This window comes from Lynx rufus, unplaced genomic scaffold, assembly GCF_022079265.1.
Source record: "Lynx rufus isolate CCGP_SWC_20201006 ecotype Redwood Valley unplaced genomic scaffold, mLynRuf1.p SCAF_10, whole genome shotgun sequence".
Lineage (NCBI taxonomy): Eukaryota > Metazoa > Chordata > Mammalia > Carnivora > Felidae > Lynx > Lynx rufus.
In genome coordinates, this window is record NW_025814824.1 from 1,225,722 (window position 1) to 1,248,241 (window position 22,520).

General features: G+C 47.8%; 1 protein-coding gene across 3 annotated transcripts in view; it reads left to right on the top strand.

Moving 5' to 3' along the window:
* Nucleotides 1-667: 667 nt before the first annotated feature.
* Nucleotides 668-22,520, top strand: part of FAM120A (family with sequence similarity 120A) — a 96,223-nt gene continuing 74,370 nt past the window's right edge. For all 3 annotated transcript variants that reach the window (XR_006965920.1, XM_047100632.1, XM_047100638.1), the window contains exons 1-3: nt 668-1,171; nt 18,191-18,437; nt 22,219-22,301. Coding sequence is in view for 2 of the 3 variants with exons in the window: in XM_047100632.1 (XP_046956588.1) it covers nt 698-1,171; nt 18,191-18,437; nt 22,219-22,301 (804 nt within the window). In the remaining variant the exon portion in view is untranslated. The remainder of the gene's footprint in view (nt 1,172-18,190; nt 18,438-22,218; nt 22,302-22,520) is intronic.

Sequence of the window (22,520 nt, forward strand, 5' to 3'; positions counted from 1 at the left end):
TGGGTTTCCTCAGAACGATGAGACAAGCGGACAGGGGTCTCCTCAGAATGACGAGACCCGGGGACGGGGTCTCCTTAGAATGACGGGGCCCGCGGAGGAGGACTGGGTCTTCTCGGACCCGCGGACGGGGGTTTCGTCGGAGTGACGGGACAAGCGGACGGGGGCGGAGGTCTCCTCCGAGTGACGGGACCCGCGCGCCCCGGGACGGCGTTTCCTCAGAACGACGGGACCCGCGGCCGCGGCCGCAAGGCCCCCAGGGCGCCCCCTCCCCCCCGGGCAGGCCGCGCGCCCCTCCCCGCGGGCCGCCCTCCGCCGCGCGGCCGGGATCCGGGCTGGGTTCGGGCCCCGCAGGCCGCGGCGCCGCCTCTTCCGCCCTCCGCCGGCCCGCGTGCGTCAGCCTGCGCCGCCCCGCCCCGCCGCCGCCGCCGCCGCCGCCGCCGCCGCCGCTGCCGCCGCCGCCCGCGCGAGGCCGCCTCAGCCTGGCCCGGGCCTCGAGCGGCGCACGGCGCAGGTCCCTCCCGCCATGGCCCTGGGAGGCGGCAGCACATGGCGGCCGCAGCGGCCATGAGCGCGCCCGCGGCCCGCCCCGGCCCCCCCTAGAGCCCGCCGCCGCCCCGGCCGCGCCACGGCCCCGCCGCCCCCGGCCCCGCCGCCCCCGGCCCCGCCGCCCCGCCGCCCCGCGCCCGCCGCCGCCGCCATGGGCGTGCAGGGCTTCCAGGACTACATCGAGAAGCACTGCCCGAGCGCCGTGGTGCCGGTGGAGCTGCAGAAGCTGGCCCGGGGCAGCCTGGTGGGCGGCGGGCGGCAGCGGCCCCCGCACACGCCGCTGCGCCTGCTGGTGGACGCCGACAACTGCCTGCACCGCCTGTACGGCGGCTTCTACACCGACTGGGTGAGCGGCGGCCAGTGGAACCACATGCTCGGCTACCTGGCCGCGCTGGCCAAGGCCTGCTTCGGCGGCAACATCGAGCTCTTCGTCTTCTTCAACGGCGCGCTCGAGAAGGCGCGGCTGCACGAGTGGGTCAAGCGGCAGGGCAACGAGCGCCAGACGGCGCAGCAGATCGTCAGCCATGTCCAGAACAAGGGCACCCCGCCGCCCAAGGTCTGGTTCCTGCCGCCCGTCTGCATGGCGCACTGCATCCGCCTGGCGCTCATCCGCTTCCACGTCAAGGTGCGGCCCGCGGGGGCCGGGGCCGGGGTCGCCGCCCCCCCGGGATGGGGGGAGGGGCGGGAGCAGGGCGCAGGCCGGGCGAGTCCGGGGTCGGAGGGCGCGGGGGCGCAAGATGGACGCGCGGCCTGGCGCCCGGCGGGCGGGGGAGCCCGGAGCCCCGGCCGCGCCGCGGGCTTGCGAGGTGCGGGCCCCCCCCCGCCCCCCCGTTCCGGGCGCGACGCTCGTCTCGCGGGTGACCGTGCTCGCGCAGCAACAGGTTTTCGGTGCGAGCGAGTGGGCTGCGCGGCCACGCGAGGGGGTCCCGGCGGGGTTGTGCAAGCCGCCCGCTGCTGTCACACGGCGTCCTAGCCGGGGACAGCCTGCCCGGGGCCTGCCGAGGTGCACCGCTTTCGAGAGAGGACACGCGCCTTGGGTCCGGGTTCCCTCCGAGACGACACTTTTGAGAGAAATTGTCCGAGTTTTGTGTGCGCCAGATTTCAAAGAATTGTGAGACCTGACATGACGGAATCTCGTCAGTTCTGGGACTTACAGTCTTGGGTTTTGTGCATCTGTTGCGAAAGGCGTAGCGGCAAGAGTTAGGGCGAAGGGGACTGGGAACCCGATTTCCAGGGATGATGTCTCCGCACGGCGGGCCTCGGCCACTTTGGGCCGGGCACCCCGGTAATCAGAGCTTCTGCTGTCCCTTTGGCAGAGGGCTCCTCCACGCTGCACCCGGGCCAAGGGCAGCTTCGGGACCCAGCAGCCACTGCAGAGATAACATGCAAATCAATGACCCTAGGCTTCGTTTGGATTGCTTCCTCGTTCATTGCTTTTTGTAAAAAACTGGGGGGCTGTTTTGGTTTTCTGGCTCTTGCCACCGTGTCTGTCTTACAACTTGTTTGTCTTGCCATTATTTCTGCTTGCAACCGCTTGAGCCCAAAGTTTTCTGAAATTCAGTCTTCCTGACTGCCTGAGTTGAGATGGTGGTGGGGAAGCCTAAAGTGATAGCGGAAGTCCCACCCCAATCCTGTTGCAATTGGTGACGGGGTTTGCGAGTCTGCGGGTCGAGGCGGCTGGGAGATCAGGGATTGGTGTGTGGGCCTGGCAGAGACACAGCCAGCGTCCCCTGGGAGTTTGGGTGAGCGCCTAGGGCTGCTGGCATTTTCTGCCCTGGAGCCCGGGCTCAGGGAAGTAAGGCAGCCTGGACTCCCGGCCGCGATCCACCTCCTGAATATGTCGGGGAAGTATTCCGAGAGGAAACTAGCGCTGAAAAGACAGGATGAGCTTTTGGTCAGACGACTTTCAAATACTAGGAAGGATTGGGTTCGGTGTGTCTGTCTTTGAGAGAGCTGCTGAATTCTTTATTTGACTGTAAAAAAGTTTATCTTTGCATCCCTGTGAATGTGTGGCTTGCCTACTAGGTGCTCAGAAGTTTGACCGATGTGTGAATGTTTGGAAACTAGATTTAAGATAATTTCTTCCACTTAGCTTTCCAGAAACAACACGATATTTTTTGCTTTAGTTAAGCTTTTGATTCCCAATATAGAAGCATAGTATAGTGTTGGTTCCTCAGGTTAGTACAATAATAACTCAGTTACCTGAAGGCCGCTTGACCTGGCAGTCTCACCGTTTTGGAAGACGTCTAAGAAATTTAGCTACTAGAAATTTCTCAGCAGCCAAACAAGAGGTCAGGAAGTTTTGGTACTGTGACCCCCCCTCCCCCCCCCCCCAAAAAAACCCCACAAAAAACAAAACCAAAGCTTTCTCTTTCCTCACCGGAGAAGCAAATCTTCTCCTTATAGACTGCCCTCTTCTTTTCAGATGTGGTTCTGATAAGCTTGGTTATCTGTTTCTAAGGTCAGCGTGAGAAAAGGGTGTAGAGAAAAGTCTGCCAGAGGCAGGAGCACCATTAATAGCAAGAAGTGACACTTCAAAAGGGAGAAGATTAAAAAAAGCCATAAAAACCAGACATAATTCTGGGGCTACTTTGGAATAAGGGGAACAATTTTATGTATTTGAGGAGCCCCTGAGGGTTCTCTTAAGAGAATGGAGCGATGTGTACTATTTTTAAAAGATGCCCATTAAAATGGTTAAGTAGGGGCGCCTGGGTGGCGCAGTCGGTTAAGCGTCCGACTTCAGCCAGGTCACGATCTCGCGGTCCGTGAGTTCGAGCCCCGCGTCAGGCTCGGGGCTGATGGCTCAGAGCCTGGAGCCTGTTTCCGATTCTGTGTCTCCCTCTCTCTCTGCACCTCCCCCGTTCATGCTCTGTCTCTCTCTGTCCCAAAAATAAATAAAAAAACATTGAAAATAAAATGGTTAAGTAAATTAAAAGCATGAGAACATATCACTGTATACCTGTTAGAATGGCTAAAATAAGCCATACCAACACTACTAAGTGCTGGCAAGAATGCTGAACCTCTGGAAGCAGTTCACGTGGCTGGTGGGCATGCATGTGGGCGCACCACCCTGGAAAACAGCTCTGCAGTTAATGTTAAATATACATTCACCCTGCGACCCAGCAGTCCCTCTCCTGGGTAATTACCTAAGGAAACTTTTGTTCATGCAGGAACCCTACTTTGGTGTTCCTGGCAGTTTTATTCATAATAGCTAGTGCTGGAAACAAACGAAATATCCTCTAGTGGGTGACTAAACAAACTGGTCCTTCCATAGGGTGCAGTCTTCCTCACCAATGAGAGGGAGGAAGTATTGATACAGATACAGACAACTACTGGGGTGAATCTCTAAGAATTTATGCTGAGTGAAAGAAGGCAGGCTCAAAAGGTGTGATTCTCTTTCTATGACATTCCCCTGAAGATGAGGCTGCATTGATGGGGACCAGATTAATGGTTGCCAGGGGGGTGGGGTTGGAGTCGGGCGTGGACATAAAGGGACAGCAGGAGCTTTTTGGGGTGATGGAACTTTTCTGTACCCTGATGGTGGTGGCAGTTACGTATTTTAAAACATACAGCTACACATCAGAAGTACGTAAAAGTTCATTTTACTGTATGATAACCACAATTTTTTTCTATATAAATTATATAAAATTGACAAAGGAATTGACGTAAAATCTCACTCTATATAATGTTGGGTACATGAGGCACATGTCTTATAAAAATCTGCCATCTTGTTGGCCTCCTCTGGGCTTTTGTAAACTGGCAGAAAGGCTTAATTTCGTGTCCGTTTTGCTTAGAGAAATCTTTTTTGACTTAGAAGACTATGTCTTTGATAGAGTAATAATTGTAATTTTTTTTTGTACAGTAACAATTACATATTTTTAACCACTAGAAGTTGGCGTATGAATCGGCTAATTTTGTTGAGGTGTTTGAACTGCCTGGCCTGAACTTGGCTTCTGCTAGGTACTGGGAGTGTTTCCTCTTGTGTATTTTGAGTCATCACAACCTTTGAAACTTCAGTGAGGGACTGATTTATTTAAAAATCTTGGTGGCATTAAATCCCTAGACCTTTTCTCAGTGATCCTGCTGCAAGACTGGAGTCGGTGCGCGGGTTTAAAATGAAAACCTTCAGATCTTACCCTGAGTCGGGGCTCTAGCGTGTTTACTTAGAGCCGACATAAGAAAGCCGAGCTGCTGTTTTACGACAGTGGAAGTCTGTGAGTGAGATTCGGCTGTGACTTGAGATTTGGGGGATGACAATCCCTATCCTGGCGTACCTGGTGGGACAGGGACCGACTTGGGGACAGGAACCGACTTGTCGGGTGCCTGCCCTTGCTGGGCCCTTTCACAGAGCTATCTCATTTGGCCTGCGCAGGGTTTTGTTACTCATTTTGTATGGAAAGAGACAGAGTTGCTGAGTAGGCGACATCAGGGGACAAGTAACCAGTAACTTTCTCAAGAGGGAAGTGCAGAGTTGAAGGCAAAGTTCAGTTTCTTTGTGTAAGAATGCCTCGGGGGTGTGCCTGCCTGCAGTTCACTCCCAGGTCAGATCCCATAGCACAGCGCCTCTGCTCTGTTTTCCAGCCACTGTGGGAGTGGGAGCGGCATGGTTTCTGCCCAGAGACGCTAAAAACCAGCAATACACCTTGTTCTCAAGGACCTCAAATTGACCAGGGAATACTTAGGTTCAAAATTGGCCACATTACAAGTAAAACCAGTCATCCTTTTAAAATCCTTAGTTTAAAATATTTATTTTCTTCCATTGTACGGGTTTTAGGCTGGCTTATCTCAGCCTAAGGTCTTCAAGGTTCATCCATATTGTCATGTTGTGTCAGTTTCCCTCCTTTTTAAAGGCTGCGTAATATTCTGTGGACCGTCCATTTGGTCTGCCCACAGAGGCTTGGGTTGCTTCCCGTTTTGTCTGTTGTGAATAATGAAGAATGCTGCAGTGAACTTGGGTGGGCAAAAATCTGACCGAGTCCCTGCTTTCAATTCTTTTGGAGAAGTGCCCAGAAGTGGAATTGGTCGTTGTATGGTAATTCTGTGTTTAATTTGTTGAGGAATTGCAATGCTGTTTTCCACAGCAGCTGCCTATGTATGTTTTATATTATACTTTGCACAATAATATACTACCAGTAGTTTCAATTTCTTGACATTATGATCACAGACTACATTATTCAGCTACTTGCTTTTTTTTTTATAAGGATGTAAAAAACTTCCCATGTCTGTATGGTTCTAATTCTTTTATTTTTTACTTTTTTAATGTTTATTTATTTTTGAGAGAGAGAGAGAGAGAGAGAGAGAGACAGAGTGTGAGTAGGGGAGGGGCAAAGAGGGAGACACAGAATCTGAAGCAGGCTCTAGGTTCTGAGCTTTCAGCACAGAGCCTGACGCAGGGCTTGAACTTATGGACTGTGAGATCATGACTTGAGCTGAAGTGGGACGCTTAACTGACTGAGCCACCCAGGCACCCCTCTAATTCTTTTCAATGCCTGCATGGTGTTCGATAATTTCTCCAGCGCCTGCAGAGGTGCATGCACAAACTTTAAAAACCTTAAAGGACTATTGAGCCAGCATTGCCAGACTTCACATTTTTCAGGAAAGCCAGAAATCCAGATCTTTATTTACAATTATCCCATTTAAAAAATACTGTTTAAGCCAAGCAAAATAGGCTGTGGGCTGGATTCTGCCCTCGAGCCCCCGGTTTGTGATTTCAGCGTTGGTTTCTAGAACACTCATCACCTTATCTAAATCTCTCTTCCCTTTTCTTAAAGTTAGACTGACCAAAGCCAACCTTTCCCCTCTGTCTGCCTTGTTCGAACCCTTTTCAGTCATCAAAGTGCTCCCGTTTCCTGGGGCTCCCGAAATAAGATAATAGTCTGGTCCTCTCCATTACATGTTCTTCCTTCTCATAATCCCAGCGTCGCCCCTTTGAGGGTACTGCTGTCCGTGTGCTCATGCGGCACCTGCCTGGTCCCGTGGCCTGCACAGACCTGACGGACAGCTGGTGGTATGCGCTTGAGACCGAGTCTACCAAGCCCCATTCACACAGCTGACCACGCGCCCCCTGCCTCCTGTCCTTCACATCCAGTGGCCGTCGTGTTTGTGTTTGTGCTTGCGCTTTAGCCACCCCAGAGCAGGACCCTGTACTTAGTGGGAAGCTTCACTGTTGACTTCAAATGTCGTCTCCCCTCTGCAGCCCGACCCCTTTTGAGCTGGTCTTCACCGTGTTTCTGTTCCACCCTTTGTGCACTTGGTCTGATGCTGCTTGTAGCCCTAGCTGGTTTGAGTCTCATGACTGTCCACTTCGAGGTTATGCCCCTTGCCTAGAGTCCCCCCCCTGGTATTTTGAGCCCAGCCCGCCTGTCCCTCCACCAGCCCGGCCATCTTCCACGTGCCCCCCTCCTCCTCCTCCTCCTCCTCCTCCTTACTCCAGTACCACCACCATGTTAACTCACCAAGTGGAGCCACTAGGCCTAACAGGCGCTTGTGCAAATGCATTGGTGGTTGTGAAACCAGATTATCACGTGTTTACCACTGTTCAGAAAAAATGATATAGGATAATAAAATTGAGCAAAAAGTACAGTGCAAGACTTCTACTAAGGGTAGATACCGTTTCAGTCACCTGTGTCTGGGCAGTCGTCAGAGTCGCATCTGCATTGTGACTGGCCTCCCACACCTGTCACTTCACTGGTGGAACTCATCCTGCACACCATGTCGTGCCGCCTGTGGGCCCCTCAGGTCAGTCATTCCTGCCAACATCTTGAACAAACCATGAATCCAGACTCTGTATTGAGGCTCAGACCCTCCTGTGATCTGAGCTCTTTCCACCTGCCTGCGTGGCTCCCGGTTCCTGTGTTGTGCTTCATCAGTGCTCCAGCCAGCCCACTCACTGCTTCCCCAGAAACGGCCTGCTTCCCTAGAAACGGCCTGCTTCCCCGCTCTTCTCGAGGTGCTCCTTCGTGTCTAACTGCCCACATCTGCTGGTTGGAATTTTGCTCATACTTTAAAGCCAGCCCATCTCAGGCACGACCTTCCTTCACAGAGCCTCTGATGTTCCCAGAGGTAGGCCAGGGACAAGTGCAGCGCCCTGCTTTCCTGTGTTCCACCTTGTTGTGGCTACCTGTGTGCGTATCCCCAGCTGTCAGCTCCTGGAGGGCTGGGACTCCGTTCACTCCTGCGTGGGTTTAGTATGGGTGCCGAACTTTTTAGTCACATATTTGCTTTGTACTATTTATATAGACAGACAAATTTCATTATTTTCTTCTAACATCTGGATCAATGCCATTATGTAAGATTTATTTTCTCACCTTAAATTTCTGATAATCTCTTTTCTGACCGGTTCCCAGTGATGATTCTTCTTCCCTTTGGCAAATATTGAGTGCCTGTTACTGGCCAGGCATGGAGGAGCGACTACATAGGAAAGAAAGGAATCCTCCAAGGAACTTAGTCTACTGACAGGGGCTTGTTCATGAAGACTTCTCGAGTGTCACCATCTTGAAGTAAGGTAGATCGATCTGAGTTTCAACTTCATAAATTCTGAAACTTAAATTTTCATGTATTGGAGGGGCACGTGGGTAGCTCAGTCAGCTAAATGTCTGACTTTGGCTCAGGTTATGACCTCACGGTTCGTGACTTTGGCTCAGGTTATGACCTCACGTTGGGCTCTGTGCTGACAGCTCAGAGCCTGGAGCCTGCTTCGGATGCTGTGTCTCCCTTTTTGCCTCTTCCCTGCTTGCATTCCGTTTGTCTGTCTCTCAAAATAAATAAACATTAAAAAAAGTTAAAGTAAAAATTTTCATGTAATGTATTTTGGAGTAAGATTTGTAACAAGGACAGGATTGCTAGGAGTTAGCTGAAGCTTGAGGAGATTAGTATAGTAGGCTAACTAAACACTGAGGACAAATAATGTTGGTGTTTCTTTTTTTAAAATTTTAAAAAAATTATTAAATTTTTAAAAAGTTTATTTATTTATGAGAGAGAGAGACAGACAGCATGAGTTGGGGAGGGACAGAGAGAGAGGGAGACACAGAATCTGAAGGAGGCTCCAGGCTCTGAGCTGTCAGCCCAGAGCCTGATGGAGAGCTCAAACTCACAAACTGTGAGATCATGACCTGAGCTGATGTCAGATCCTTAACTGACTGAGCCACCCAGGCACCTCAGTTTTTAAAGTTGATAAAGTTTAATTTACATGTTCGTTATGACATCCACACTCTTACTTGTTTTTTTAGTGGAGAAAGAAAACAGTTTTATCATTGGATAAGCGGTGGCATCAAGGCAATCTATTAAAGAGATCGCAACAAAAAAAAGAATCTCAGCCTGTCACATGGCCTGCAGCCACAGTCTGTGCTAATGGTGCGCTCTGATGTTACCATCTAAAGGAAAAGTAAAACCTCTGTCTTTTGACAAGTAGGAAGTTACCTCTTGGAGGCAAGTGTCTAGGCTTCCTGAGAGATTGGGGAGATGGGACACAACCCTCCTTTTATTATTATATGTTTTTAATTTTATTTTTTTTAATTGTGGTAAACTATAAAGTTGGTTTTGTTTTTTTGTTTTTTTGTTTTTTACCGTTTTAACTATTGTTAAATGTACAGTGCAGTGTCACAGAGCACGTTCACTGCTGTGCAACTGTCCTCATCACCCATCTCCAGAACTTCTCATTCTCCCAGACCTAACCTTGTCCCCACCAAACACTAACTTCTGTCCCCCACCCCCTCCCAGCCCCTGGCACCCACCACCTGCTCTCTGTCTCAGAATTTCACTGCTGTAAGGACCTCATGTAAGTGGAGTTGCCCAGTATTTGTCCTTTTATGACCAGCTTACTTCCCTGAGCGTAGTGTCCTCAAGGCTCATCCATGTCATAGCAGGTCTCAGGATTTTATTCCTTTATAAGGCTGACTAATATTCCATTGTGTGTACACACCACATTCTCTTTATTTATCTGTCGATGGACACCTAGGTTGCTTTTGGCTATTGTGAATGATCCTGCTACGAAAATGGGTGTACAAATATCTGTTTGAGTTTCTGCTTTCAGTTCTTTGGGAATATGCCTGGGAGTGGAATTCCTGGATTGGAGGGTGGTTCTGTGTACAGGTTTTTGAGGAGTGGTCCTGCTGTTTTCCATGGTAGCTGCGCTATTTTACATTCCCACACCCAATGTGCGAGGCTTCAGTTTCTCCACATCCTCATCAATGCCTGCTTATTTATGTTTTTTTTTTTGTGACAGTAGCCATCCTAAATGGGTGTTGAATGGTATCTCATTGTGGTTTTGATTTGCATTTCCTTTATGATTAATGAAGTCGAGAATCTTTTCATGTGCCACTCCCTTATTTAAAAAAATTTTTTTTTAATGTTTTATTTTATTTTTATTTTTTATTTTTTTATTATTATTTTTTTAATGTTTTATTTTATATTTGAGAGAGAGAGAGAGAGAGAGAGAGAGAGAGAGAGAGAGAGACCATAAGCAGGGGAGGGGCAGAGAGAGGGAGACACAGAATCTGAAGCAGGCTCCAGGCTCTGAGCTGTCAGCACAGAGCCCGACGCGGGGCTCAAACTCACGGACCGCGAGATCGTGACCTGGCTGAAGTCGATGCCCAACCAACTAAGCCACCCAGACGCCCCTCCACTCCCTTATTTTAAAAGAAATTATTTTTCCTGGCTTTTAAGACCCCTGCAACCAATTCTTAGAGAATACAAAAGAGATGTGTAAAGTAAGAAGCTGTTCAGCTCTGATTCCAGATTTCATGATGGGAGAGACGTAGTTTTAGACCTCTCTAATATATGTTATAACTTTAAATTGCTCTTTAAACAACAATAAAAACCTTCCACCAAATCGGAGTTAACTTTTATGTCCTTGTTCCTGTGCTGGACTTGAGCAGGATCTCACCCACCAAGGACCTGGTTACTAGAGCTCAGATCAAGGTGTCGTTTTTGAAAAAACAAAAGAATTTAGGTGACTCATATCCTCTTATGTTCAGGTTAACTGACATCTTCGAAATCTCATAGGTGGCAGGAGGGTGTGTCTCATTCTTCCCTAAGCTGGCGTAAAACCATTCTAAACAAAGACCTCACACGGTATTTTTTTTTCTTTATATCAGAAGATCTATTTAAGACAACTCACTGTGTTTCAGGTCCCATATGTTTGAAAAGTGTGAAGAAGCCCATCCTTTCTCACACAGCTTTCTTAAAGACAAATGGTAGCGGACTTTTATCAGCACTTCTTGATGAATGACTGAGCTGTTTACAGGTAGTAGCTCATTAACTGTCGCTGCTGCCCTGTGAGGTAGGGAGGGCATGATTTGCAGATCAAGAAGGGAAGGTGCAGGAAGTGTTAGAGCAGTGGGGCTCAACCACCTGGCGCCAGAGACAGAAACCTTCCTGTGCCAAGCGCCTTGACCCTGGAGATTAGGAGTATGTAGCAGTGTGAGCTCGTCATCTGACGGGACCGTCCCCATAGCTGTTGTCAGCATTAATAAGTAGCTATACTCTCAGAGTTAGCTTGGGGAACTTTTTGGTAAGCATTTCTTGTGAAAATACAGAGTTCTAATGGACATGCCTTTTTTAATGACACGCATGAGATGAGAAGATTCACCTGGGGTTCGGAGGCTGGAACACGGCCTCATCAAGTCACCGGGGCTCAGTGCAGCGTCCCTCACTGGGACCAGCGGTGGGCGTTTTGCCAGCTGCTGAGGCTCTTCCACCCCCGATGGTATGTGTTTCTGGAACCAGGTGGGCATGGAGGCAGGTGAGGCGCTTTGTGCTTCCCGCCTGGTTCCCAGCCAGGAGCCAGAGGCGGTGCTTGAGTTGTGCGTGCAGGGGCTCTGGGGTGCACCCCACATCTGCCCAGCAATGGCAGCCACAGCGAGTCAGTGAAGGCCTAGTGCCTTTAAGGTGGTGGTGGTCTCGGGGAGCCAACCCGGGGTTTTCCTTACTGAGGCTATACACAATTCCAAGTTTGGCTCACTCTGGGGGAGGGGAGGCTTTACCCCCTACTACCGCTCGCTTGTAGGTAGGAAGGTCTCAGGGCGTTGTGTTTTAGCTTGCTTTATAGTTTCTTGGAGTTAAGTTGAAATAATTATCCCAGTATTGTATGTGATAATTTTTACTCACTTCTAAAATTAGAATTAAGAACTAGGTGTACCAGTTTCGTTGTATTGCGCCCAGTTTGCGCCTGGAGCTGGAGGCCAGGGAATCAGAGAAGCAGGTGTTGTCCACGGGCAGGTCAGGTGGGAGGCGAGCCCGGGAGCACAGGGTTTGCAGGCTCAGAGAGAAGGTGCTCGGAAGAGAAGGACAGCCAGTGCCTATCAGATCCTGCTTCTCTGAAGCTTAACCTCTGGCATTTAAGTAAAAAAAAATTGTTTTTTAATTTTTGAGAGAGAGCAAGAGCGAGAGTGAGAGACAGAATCCCGAACAGGCTCCATGCTCAATGTGGAGTCTGACATGGGGGTCCATCCCATGACACCGGGATCATGACCTGAGCTGAGATCAAGAGTCGGACGCTCAACAGACTGAGCCACCGAGAGGCCCGTGTGGCATTTAATTTCTATCTTTAATTAAATAATTACTTCTCAAGTCCTGTTTTGATGCAGCCTAGACCCTTGTCCTGTCCCCAGCTGACCTTGCACTGACCCAGTCCTGCACCCCCGCTTTGATCAGGCTCTGTGATGCGGGTCCTGAGGCGTTGTCCACAGGCCCTGGGCAAGTGGACTTGGTTCACGTGGTTGTGGGTCTGTAATGACCCAGGCTCACCTGTGGTGGGCTCTCCTGCTTCCCGAAGCCCCACCATCTGCGGAGAGATATGTTTTCACATAATAGGCTCTTTGACTGTGCTGTTCATGCCCGTTAATGCTTTGTTCACCTGGTGAAGTAGCTTAAAATAGTCTTCCAGCTGGTGTCTTGTAGACTGTTGACTTTTTTCTTTTTAAAATAAACTTCTTACTGTGGAATAATTTTAGGTTTATAGAAAAGTTGCCAAGATGGTACAGAGAGTTCCTGAATATCCTTCCCTTTGCTTCGGTGCGTGGTAACAGCCTGTGAGCACGCACAGTCGTCAAAACTAAGAAGCTCGCATCGGTGTGCACGGTGAACTGGGGTGTGCTTCGTTCCCATCTCTTCCCTCCTTCCACCTGGGGCCTTTTAGGCTCTGGGCTGATCTGGGGTGCCCTGTGGCCTTCAAGTGTCTCGTCTCCCCGGGCCCTTCTGGGCCAGGACAGCTCTCAGCCTCTGCTGCTTTGGTGACCTTGGCACTCTGGATCCCTGAGCAGCTGTTTTGTAGGCTGGCCTCCAGTTTGGGCTGCCTGATGTTTTCTTGTGTTTTTTTTTTTTTTTGGGGGGGGGGTGCCCCAGAGGTGCAGTGCCCTTTTGTCGCAGCGCACCATGCTGGAGTCTGCCGGCCTCTGCCCCGGGACACCACTTCATCCTGTTTGCTGGTTTGCTGCTTCGGAAGTGGTCTTTTAGGGCAGCCCCTATTTGAGGGGCTGGTGTGGGTGAGCTTCAGCTGCTGGGGAGGGATTTCACGTTATTGCTGGAATTCTTCTGTAGGGCATCTTCTTCCCCTTTGTTTGGACTCTTATAGGCCCGTGTATCTGTCTTATACTTTGGGGGAAAACCCAACATGACATTCTTTATTTTCTTGCGCACGCTGTTCCAGCTTTGGCCATTGGGAGTCTTTCGGGTGGGTTCCTGTGTCCTTCATTTTCTGAGCACCTCTTTCCTTTCTGGTACACAGGTATGTGGCTGCAGGCCTGTCTTGGATTTCCCTGCCCCAGCATCACCCATTTTTCTCAAGGGCCCTGGTTCCATTTAGTGAACGGAATTTAGAAACCAGATGGAGGTGGGGTGTTCTTGCTCCTAAGGTGTGGCTTTTCAGCCCTTGGTTGACAGCTGGGAGCTGTGCATGTGCTCACTTACGTCTGATGATTTCTCTGCCTGTCTGTGTTGTCACCTACACACCAGTTCGTAGGATGTCTCCATGGCTCAGCTGGCACCACAGGGTTGTGCCAGCCTCCTCCCTTTGCCCCAGTGTAACCCCGTTCTCTGACAGTGGGACACCTGGCTCGTCCACCACACATGAAGTGGTCTCAGTGCTGTCACCTGCACCCCTACACCCTCGAGATACACATTACCAAGAGGGGTCAGTCCTGTCTGATCTGGTTTTAATTTGCATACGTTAAAGTTCATTCTCAGTGTGAGATGTGCAGTTGTATGAGTTGGACAGTGCATAGAGTCATGTGTGTCCACCACCCAGACCTCTGGCTCTTATCTGTGTCCTCTTGTGGTACGGCCCCAACAGGCTTTCATCACTTGCCTGTTGGGGAGGATTGTGTCTCTGTCACCTTGTGGTCTTGAGGCCATGTTGCCTTTCCTCAGTAAAAGGCATGGTATTTTTTTTTAAAATATAATTTATTGTCAAATTGGTTTCCATACAACACCCAGTGCTCATCCCAACAGGTGCCCTCCTCAATGCCCATCACCCATTTTCCCCTCTGCCCCACCCCGCATCCACCCTCAGTTTGTTCTCAGTATTTAAGAGTCTCTTATGGTTTGCCTCCCTCCCTCTCTGTAACTTTTTCCCCCCTTCCCCTCCCCTATGGTCTTCTGTTAAGTTTCTCAGGATCCACATAGGAGTGAAAACATATGGTATCTGTCTTTCTCTGCCTGGCTTATTTCACTCAGCATAATACCCTCCAGTTCCATCCACGTTGCTACAAAAGGCCAGATTTCATTCTTTCTCATTGCCAAGTAGTATCCCATTGTATATACAAACCACATCTTTATCCATTCATCAGTTGATGGACATTTTTTTAAGTTTATTATTTTATTTTATTTTTAAGTTTTATTTTATTTATTTATTTTGAGAGAGAGAGGGACAGAGAGAATCCTAAGCAGGCTCTGTGCTGTCAGCACAGAGCCTGATGTGGGGCTTGAACTCACTAACTGTGAGATCATGACCTGAGCTGAAATCAAGAGTCAGTTGCTTAACTGACTGAACCACCCAGGTGCCCCAAGGCGTGGTGGGTTTTAATGGTGGGAGACAATACCAGCATTTTGGAAGTTGAAGGAAACTTAAAGACCTATGAATTGTACATTCCTGGCTTGGCAGATGAACTTCAATCCAGAACTGGGACCTAGGTGTTCTGGTTCTGTCCCCCTTACTAGCACTCAGGGTGCCTGAGGTGGAACCATGAGCAGAACGGGGGGGGGGGGTGGCCCTCCTTGCTTGAAGGTTTGAAGTCTGTGCTCATGGGCTTGGTTCCTTCATCTTTTGTTTTATGAAGTTAATTCTATCGGACAGCTATTTGTCTAATGCTGGGTATACTTTGAGGGAGGATTAAGGTATTGTTAATGATTTGCAGGTTAGTGTTGTAGTGAATTAACAAGAACTCATTCACTTTGCCTTTTTTGTAACTTTTTATTTTGAGAGAGCTAGAGAGAGAGAGAGAGAGAGCTCTCATGCACGCACTTGAGCAGGGGAGGGGCAGAGAGAGAGGGAGAGAGAGAATTCCAAACAGGCTTTGTGCTAACAGCACGGTATGAACCGTGAGATCATGACTGGAACCGAAACCGAGACTTGGATGCTCAACCAATTGATGAGCCACCCAGGTGCCCCAAGTTGACCAGTTTTTTGGCCATTGAAATATACACACTTACTGGCAGGCTCAGGGGTGAGCAAGGACGTCACTAATACAAACATATCCACTCCTTACATGAATGAGTGGCTTGTAAATTGTCTCTGTCTACCCAGCCATCCTCTTTGCTAGCTATTTATTTATTAAATTAGAAAAAAATGTTTATTTTTGAGAGAGAGAGGGTGTGAGCAGGGGAGGGACAGAGAAAGAAGGAGACACAGAATCCAAAGTAGGCTCTAGGCTCTGAGCTGTCAGTACAGAGCCCAACGCGGGGCTCGAACCCATGAACTGCCGGATCATGACCTGAGCTGAAGTCGGATACTTAACCAACTGAGCCACCTAGGCGCCTATTAATCTTTTTCTTTTAAGGAAGTTTTCATTGAGCATAATTGCACCATCCCGACAGAACTGGTGGCATTTGCTTTCTCCCTTCAGTGCTTTCCCACGGACGCAGCTCTGCGTGGCTGTGCACAGGGGCTTGATTCTGAACGGTTTGCTTGTGGGAAGCCTTCCCCACGTCTGCCTCCAGCACGGTGGGCTGCCCTGTTGACCTGGCTCATGGATGTTTACTCCCTTTCTCCTGAGGAAGCCTGTTCCTTGGACCCGTGTTATGCTCCCTACACTTGTTACCAGTGCACTGGTTTCTTAGGCTCCCTTTCATGGAGTAAGGTTACTGGGTCAAATAGCGCGAACGTTTTATGGCTCCGGAAAAATGCAGGTTGTTTCCTCTGAGTTTTACTCCCATGGTCTCCCGTGCTCACCTCGGTCAGTGCACCTGCTCTTCCCCCTGGAGGGCCCGTGTGGGCGATGGCACAGGGCTGGCCCTGCTGCCCTTCCTGGGGGGGGCTGTGACCGGCCTGTGGGTACTCAGGAGCACTGCCCCTGCCTCAGTGTCCCGGGAGAGCGGTTTCATAAACTCCCTCCCGGGACACTCAATATTGAGTGTACGGTGTGCGGCTCCTGCACTTAATTCTGTGCCCTGTCCACAGGGTGCCCGGCTCTGGAGCAGGCAGCCACGCTGCCTCTTCACCTCCTTGGAGGGGTGGGGGGCGAGGGGTGGCCACTCACAGTCTCCTCTCATTTTGGGGCTTCTGGGCAGATTGTGAAGATTTGTGATGAAGGATGCCTGGATGACGGCCGGGGGTCGCTCGTGGTTTAGAAGTACTTTAGGACATCGCTGTCATTAGAAAGTTCTACGTCCTGAAGTGATGGGGGTTGGAGGCTTGGGCTGGGAGATGTGGAGCTGGCCTGATGTCAGAACTTTTTAAAACTATACTTTTCCAGGTTAGTGAAGGGACGAAACTGCGTTCTTCTAAGACCTTGTTGTTAGATGAAGGGACAAAACTGCGTTCTTCTAAGACCTACAAGTGAATTGACTGTATGTTATATTTTTCTTGTGAGGTAAAACATTTTTATCAAAATATTTATCAAGAGAATGCAGGAAGTTACTTTTCCTTTAAGTATGCATATTTCCTTTCAATATGCCTTGCTTCTGAGTGAGATTTCGTTATAACTAACTTTCCAACAAAATATGTGACTACTTGTCCTGTGAAATTTGGTGAGAGATGGGAGAGATTGTATGGCCCTACCCAGCAGGTGACCAGTGAGCATTCACTGTTTGCAGGTAATCTAGTTTTAATTTTAATTCAGTATAGCCACTCATTGGACAGCATAGTTCTAGAAATTTATGTTTAAGTAAATTTACATTTATGTTTTTCACCTTTAGGGCTCCTTGGGGAGTTAATTTTCCGTTGTTAGCTATATCACCGGATTTAGTTTAAAATTCTATTTTCTTTCTTTTTTTTTTTTACATTTTTAAAGTAGTTTTTTTTTTAAGTTTATTTGTTTTGAGAGAGAGTGTGAGAGTGAGCGAGCACAAGCATGGGAGGGTCAGAGAGAGAGAGAGAGAGAGAGAGAGAGAGAGGGAGAATCCTAAGCAGGCTCCACGCTGTTGGCACAAAGCCAGATATGGGGCCCAAACTCATAAACTGTGAGATCATGACCTGAGCCGAAATCAAGAGTCAGACGCCTAACTGACTGAGCTACCCAGGCGTCCCTAAAATTCTGTTTTCTCAAATACCTTAACTATTGTAGAAACAAACAAACAAACAAAAAAACCCTGCCAGATTTCAGTTGGTTAAATCAGTTTGGGAAACAGGAGAATTGATTGACTTTATATATTTTAGGAAGGTGGTTTTCAATGCCTTTTGGTATGTTTTTGGGAGCAGAGAGATTTGCAGAGCCTTTTACTTTTCTCCTGGTACTGCCACTGCCCTTCCCTTAGCATGCTGCCGACCCGGAGATACGGGGGGCAGACCACTCACAATGAGAGAGCCAGTAAGTACAAGGATAGAGGCCATGGCTTGTAGTTTTCATCACTGAGCAGGCAATGAGGTTAGCCCTGGTCCCCATGGCGGTCCTGTGCTGGGGCTGCACTGCCAGCTCTGGTCCTTTGCACGGGGTAACCACATTACAGTGATGTTTGGGGTAAATGTCCACCCTTACTACTATCCCCATGTGCCAAGTGCTTTAGGGTGTAAATAACTAGTGGATTGGTAGGTGGTGGGTAACATGTGGCTTTTGTGTAAAAGACAAATCCTTCTGATCTATTTGACTTATTCCTACTTGGAAGAAATTATTTGGTTTCCCCAGGGTGGCTGGCTTCTCTCTGTCTCTTGCTTTGACACTTCTTTATTTTGTTCTTCTGTCCCTTTTTTCTCTTTCTGTTTTCCTTCATAATACTGTAAAGGGAATCAACTGGCATTGTGTATCTTGAAGCAGGTGATCTTTGAAACGGAAAATTAATTTGCTGGCTAGCTGGGATTTTGGTTACTGACCAGGAGATGGTTCCCACAGAGATTTCTCATGTGCGCCATGTGGCGTGCCCTTTATTGTGGTTTTTTGACTCTCTGGCCCTTTTGGGTGTTTCTGTGTCTGGGATTTGCAGGTTTTGCACAGGGGAGTCTGTGTGGGTGCTGCAGCGGGGCGGATCTGACCGCGTGCTCTTCTCTCTTGCACAGGTGGCTCAGAGCATTGAGGACCATCACCAGGAAGTGATCGGTTTCTGTCGAGAAAACGGCTTCCACGGCTTGGTCGCCTATGACTCCGATTACGCGCTGTGCAACATCCCCTACTATTTCAGTGCCCATGCCCTCAAACTGAGCCGGAACGGGAAAAGTCTCACCACGAGCCAGTATCTGATGCACGAGGTCGCCAAGCAGCTGGACCTGAACCCAAACCGTTTCCCTATCTTTGCCGCTCTGTTAGGTAGGTGGGCAGTGTGAAAACTGCTTCATTTGATAGGGTTCTACACTAGAAACACACTGGTATTTAAAAAAAAAAAAGTCAGTGTTGGAATGTTGTGGATTATACTTAACCAGGGAATGTGCCCCTCCTCAGTAGTATTCCTTACTCAGTATTATTTTTTGGTGCAATTGATAATGTGCTTCTTTTGTTCATACGTATTTGTTTATGTGTTCTGTTCAGGCTGAAAAACTAATTTTGGGAATAAATTCACTGATACTTTGGGGAAAGTGACATTTTAAAATCACAAATGTTAAGCACATTCTCACTATGGAAATTAGACATTTAACCCTTTGGCACAAATTATGTTTGTTTCAGAAGAAAATACGTTGTGCAGTTAGCACTGTCGCTTTCCTGCATGTTGGGGACGCTTACTGCTTTGAAAGGGAAACAACAGACATAAGCTATCTTGCCTTGTTTCTAACACCTACATTTCAAGTAGATGTATAAATATCTTTAAAAACTTCCTTGGAGGAATGCTTCATGCTGGATGCCTAGAAAAGATGAAATCTTGTTTTGATTAAAATTTGATACATTTGTTCCTGTAAAAATGACTTTCCGATAGGTATTATATTCTCTGTCACTTTTGTTTGCAGTTTGCAGTTTTTTTCTTTCTTTTCTGTCCATCCTGGTCTGGTACAGCGTGCATATCTACAGCTGCTTGAATACCCAGCTCTAAAGGCTGCTTTTCTAAGAATCACGATCACGGTGTAGGTGGGCGTGCTCCGAGCAAGGCCCTCCTGTGATTGTGGCCTTGGGCCACAGTGGCAGGTAGGGGGCCACTTGGGACACACAGGCGGTGTGTGTGAACGCTACGTGGTCTCCAGATTAGTGGGATCTTCCTGTGCATTCTGTTTTCTCTGCATTCTGTTTTCTCTGGAGCATGTAAAATGGCAATTATACTGTGGGCTGTTTTTAGATTTCTGTGTATCAGATTTTATTTTATTTTATTTTTTTAATTTTTTTTTTTTCAGCGTTTATTTATTTTTGGGACAGAGAGAGACAGAGCATGAACGGGGGAGGGGCAGAGAGAGAGGGAGACACAGAATCGGAAACAGGCTCCAGGCTCCGAGCCATCAGCCCAGAGCCCGACGCGGGGCTCGAACTCCCGGACCGCGAGATCGTGACCTGGCTGAAGTCGGACGCTTAACCGACTGCGCCACCCAGGCGCCCCAGTGTGTATCAGATTTTATAAACATTCCAAAAAGTTTTACACAATTAAAAATTACACTGAAGGAGCCACAGTTTTTCATGTATTATTTGGGGTAGCATTTCAAACTGTGTGTAACCACATTAGTCAAAAATTCTGATTTTGAAAATTGTCCTTGTTTGAATCTAATCTCAAATATATGCTGTTCAGTACTTGGTATTTTCTGTCCATTTCTGACTTGGGATTTTGGAGAATTAAAACTAATTTTCTAAGTATAGTTTCATATTTTCAAATATTATAATGTAAAAGGTATTTCTCTGATGTTAAAAGTGATTATGTAGATGGGGATATTATGAAAAACTTTATATTAAATATTATACAAAATGACTGCGGCATATTAATTGAACTTAAATGAGTTGGAAAATTGTATGCTTCTAGAATATTGAATCCCTTAGCTAATTTGCAATATGGGAAGGTATTCATTTATTATATTTAAGAAACGTTGAATATATTTTTGTGGAGATAATTTAAGCTCTGTATTCTTCTAGCTAAATTATTATGTGAAATTTTAAAATAAATGAAAAGCAATAGTTAACATTTTGAATAATCTAATAATGAATTTAGGGCTTGGAGTTTCTATAAAAATTTAGATAAGTTAAAAAAATTTAGACAAGTTATAGGTAAGTTCTTTTTTTTTTTTTAATTTATTTTTTATTTTTTAAAATTTACATCCAAGTTAGTTAGCATATAGTGCAACAATGATTTCAGGAGTAGATTCCTTAGTGCCCCTTACCCATTTAGCCCATTCCCCCTTCCACAACCCCTCCAGTAACCCTCAGTTTGTTCTCCATATTTATGAGTCTCTTCTGTTTTGTCCCCCTCCCTGTTTTTATATTATTTTCGTTTCCCTTCCCTTCTGTTCATCTGTTTTGTCTCTTAAAGTCCTCATATGAGTGAAGTCATATGATTTTTGTCTGTCTCTGACTGACTAATTTCACTTAGCATAATACCCTACAGTTCCATCCACGTAGTTGCAAGTGGCAAGATTTCATTCTTTCTGATTGCTGAGTAATACTGCATTTTGTGTGTGTGTGTATGTATGTGTGTGTATATATATATATACACACCACATCTTCTTTATCCATTCATCCATCGATGGGCATTTGGGCTCTTGCCATACTTTGGCTATTGTCGATAGTGCTGCTATAAACATGGGGGTGCACGTGTCCCTTCGATACAGCACACCTGTATCCCGTGGGTAAATGCCTTAGCAGTGCAATTGCTGGGTCATAGGGTAGTTCTATTTTTAGTTTTTTGAGGAACCTCCATCCTGTTTCCAGAGTGGCTGCACCAGCTTGCATTCCCAACGGGTAAACTCTTAATTGGGTAAACATTTTTAGTTTAGGTTTGGTGTAAAGGTTTCAGTGTTCTCAACTGAGAAAGGATATTTCCTTTCCCTTGTTGTAACAGGAAGAGCAGCTATAGGAGTTGTTTTGTTGTAGAGGTTGGGTGGAATATTCAATTAAGTATGTGACCCAGATTTTAACAGACTGTTACTGATGTTGGAATTGACTTCATATTTTTTTTCAAATAGAAGCTTCACAAAAATCCAAGACATGTCCTACTTCACAGTAAAGTTCTGTGCAGGTGTGAGCACAGGAAAGCAGTGCAAAGCTCAGTAGGACGGTAGGACTTAACTCTGCTCCTCTGGATTCATGGCAGTTCAGGACTCCTGGATTGTATACTTGTATGTTTAGAATATTAAGATTAATTAATTAAGAACTCACCTTGTTTTGCTTTCCGTTAGCAGGCAGTTAATGAATCTGGCTTCTCCGTGTGGAGGGGACTAAATCATGATCTAAAAAATCACAGAATTATTTAGGAAGTTACCACTTTTAAATGTCACCGAGAGAAGTAACATACTAACGATGTTGGTACGCTGGCATTCGAGAACTACAGTGAAGGGAGAGTGTTCCCCAAAAATGTGGTTTCTCAACTGGATGCAGTTCTTATTTTTGACATAGCCCTGGTGATAGGGCACCCAGCCGAGTGGCATTCCTGGTGGTAGGGTGGGCTGTGCTCCGTCATCTGTTTGCGGGTGGTGGTGGAAGTGACCAGAGGAGGTGTCACAAATCATTAACCTAGCTCAGAACGATTTTGTAACTGTGCACTCTGTCTCTGCTGTGGAGCCCAGGTGACAGAGTGTGGTTTGAAGCCTGGGGTCTCACGAGCAGATGAAAGCTGTATCCGTTACCCCGCATTGTCAGACCGACCTGAGTACCTGGCGGCCAAGCGGCTCAGGTTCTGTACAGTTTGTTCACCTCGAATGCTGTGGGAACTGTCCTGTCCACATCATGCGGCAGCTGCAAGAGATCTGCCTGCTGTGTGTGGTTCTCTAGTAAAAGATGAAGAAGTATTTTCAGTTTTTCTGTGGAAGTTTTACGTGATGTGTCAAAGGAGGCAGTCTTGCGAAGTCCTCGCAAAGTCTGAAGTGAAGCTGCAGAGGTAATCTGCAGATGATGATGCATATGGTGTTGCCGGCTTGCCCCGTGTCGCTGACGCCGTGTTCCTCACTGTGCCGTGTCTGTGTTGCAGGGAATCACATTCTACCTGATGAAGACCTGGCTTCCTTCCACTGGAGCTTGCTTGGCCCAGAGCATCCTCTAGCCTCACTTAAGGTACAAGTTCATTTCTTCTCCAACATGGGTGGTCATCAGCTTTTGAGTTTGCTGTAATTTTAATATGTGAATGACGTTCCTTTATTGTTGAAGGAAACAGCTGCACAGCTAGGATCGCACCCATCCCCTGCCTTCCGGGTCCGCACCGCCTTAGAACACACACACACACAGCCTCCCTTATCTTGTTCCCAACCCTGCACTTTAGGGAAATTCGTGAAT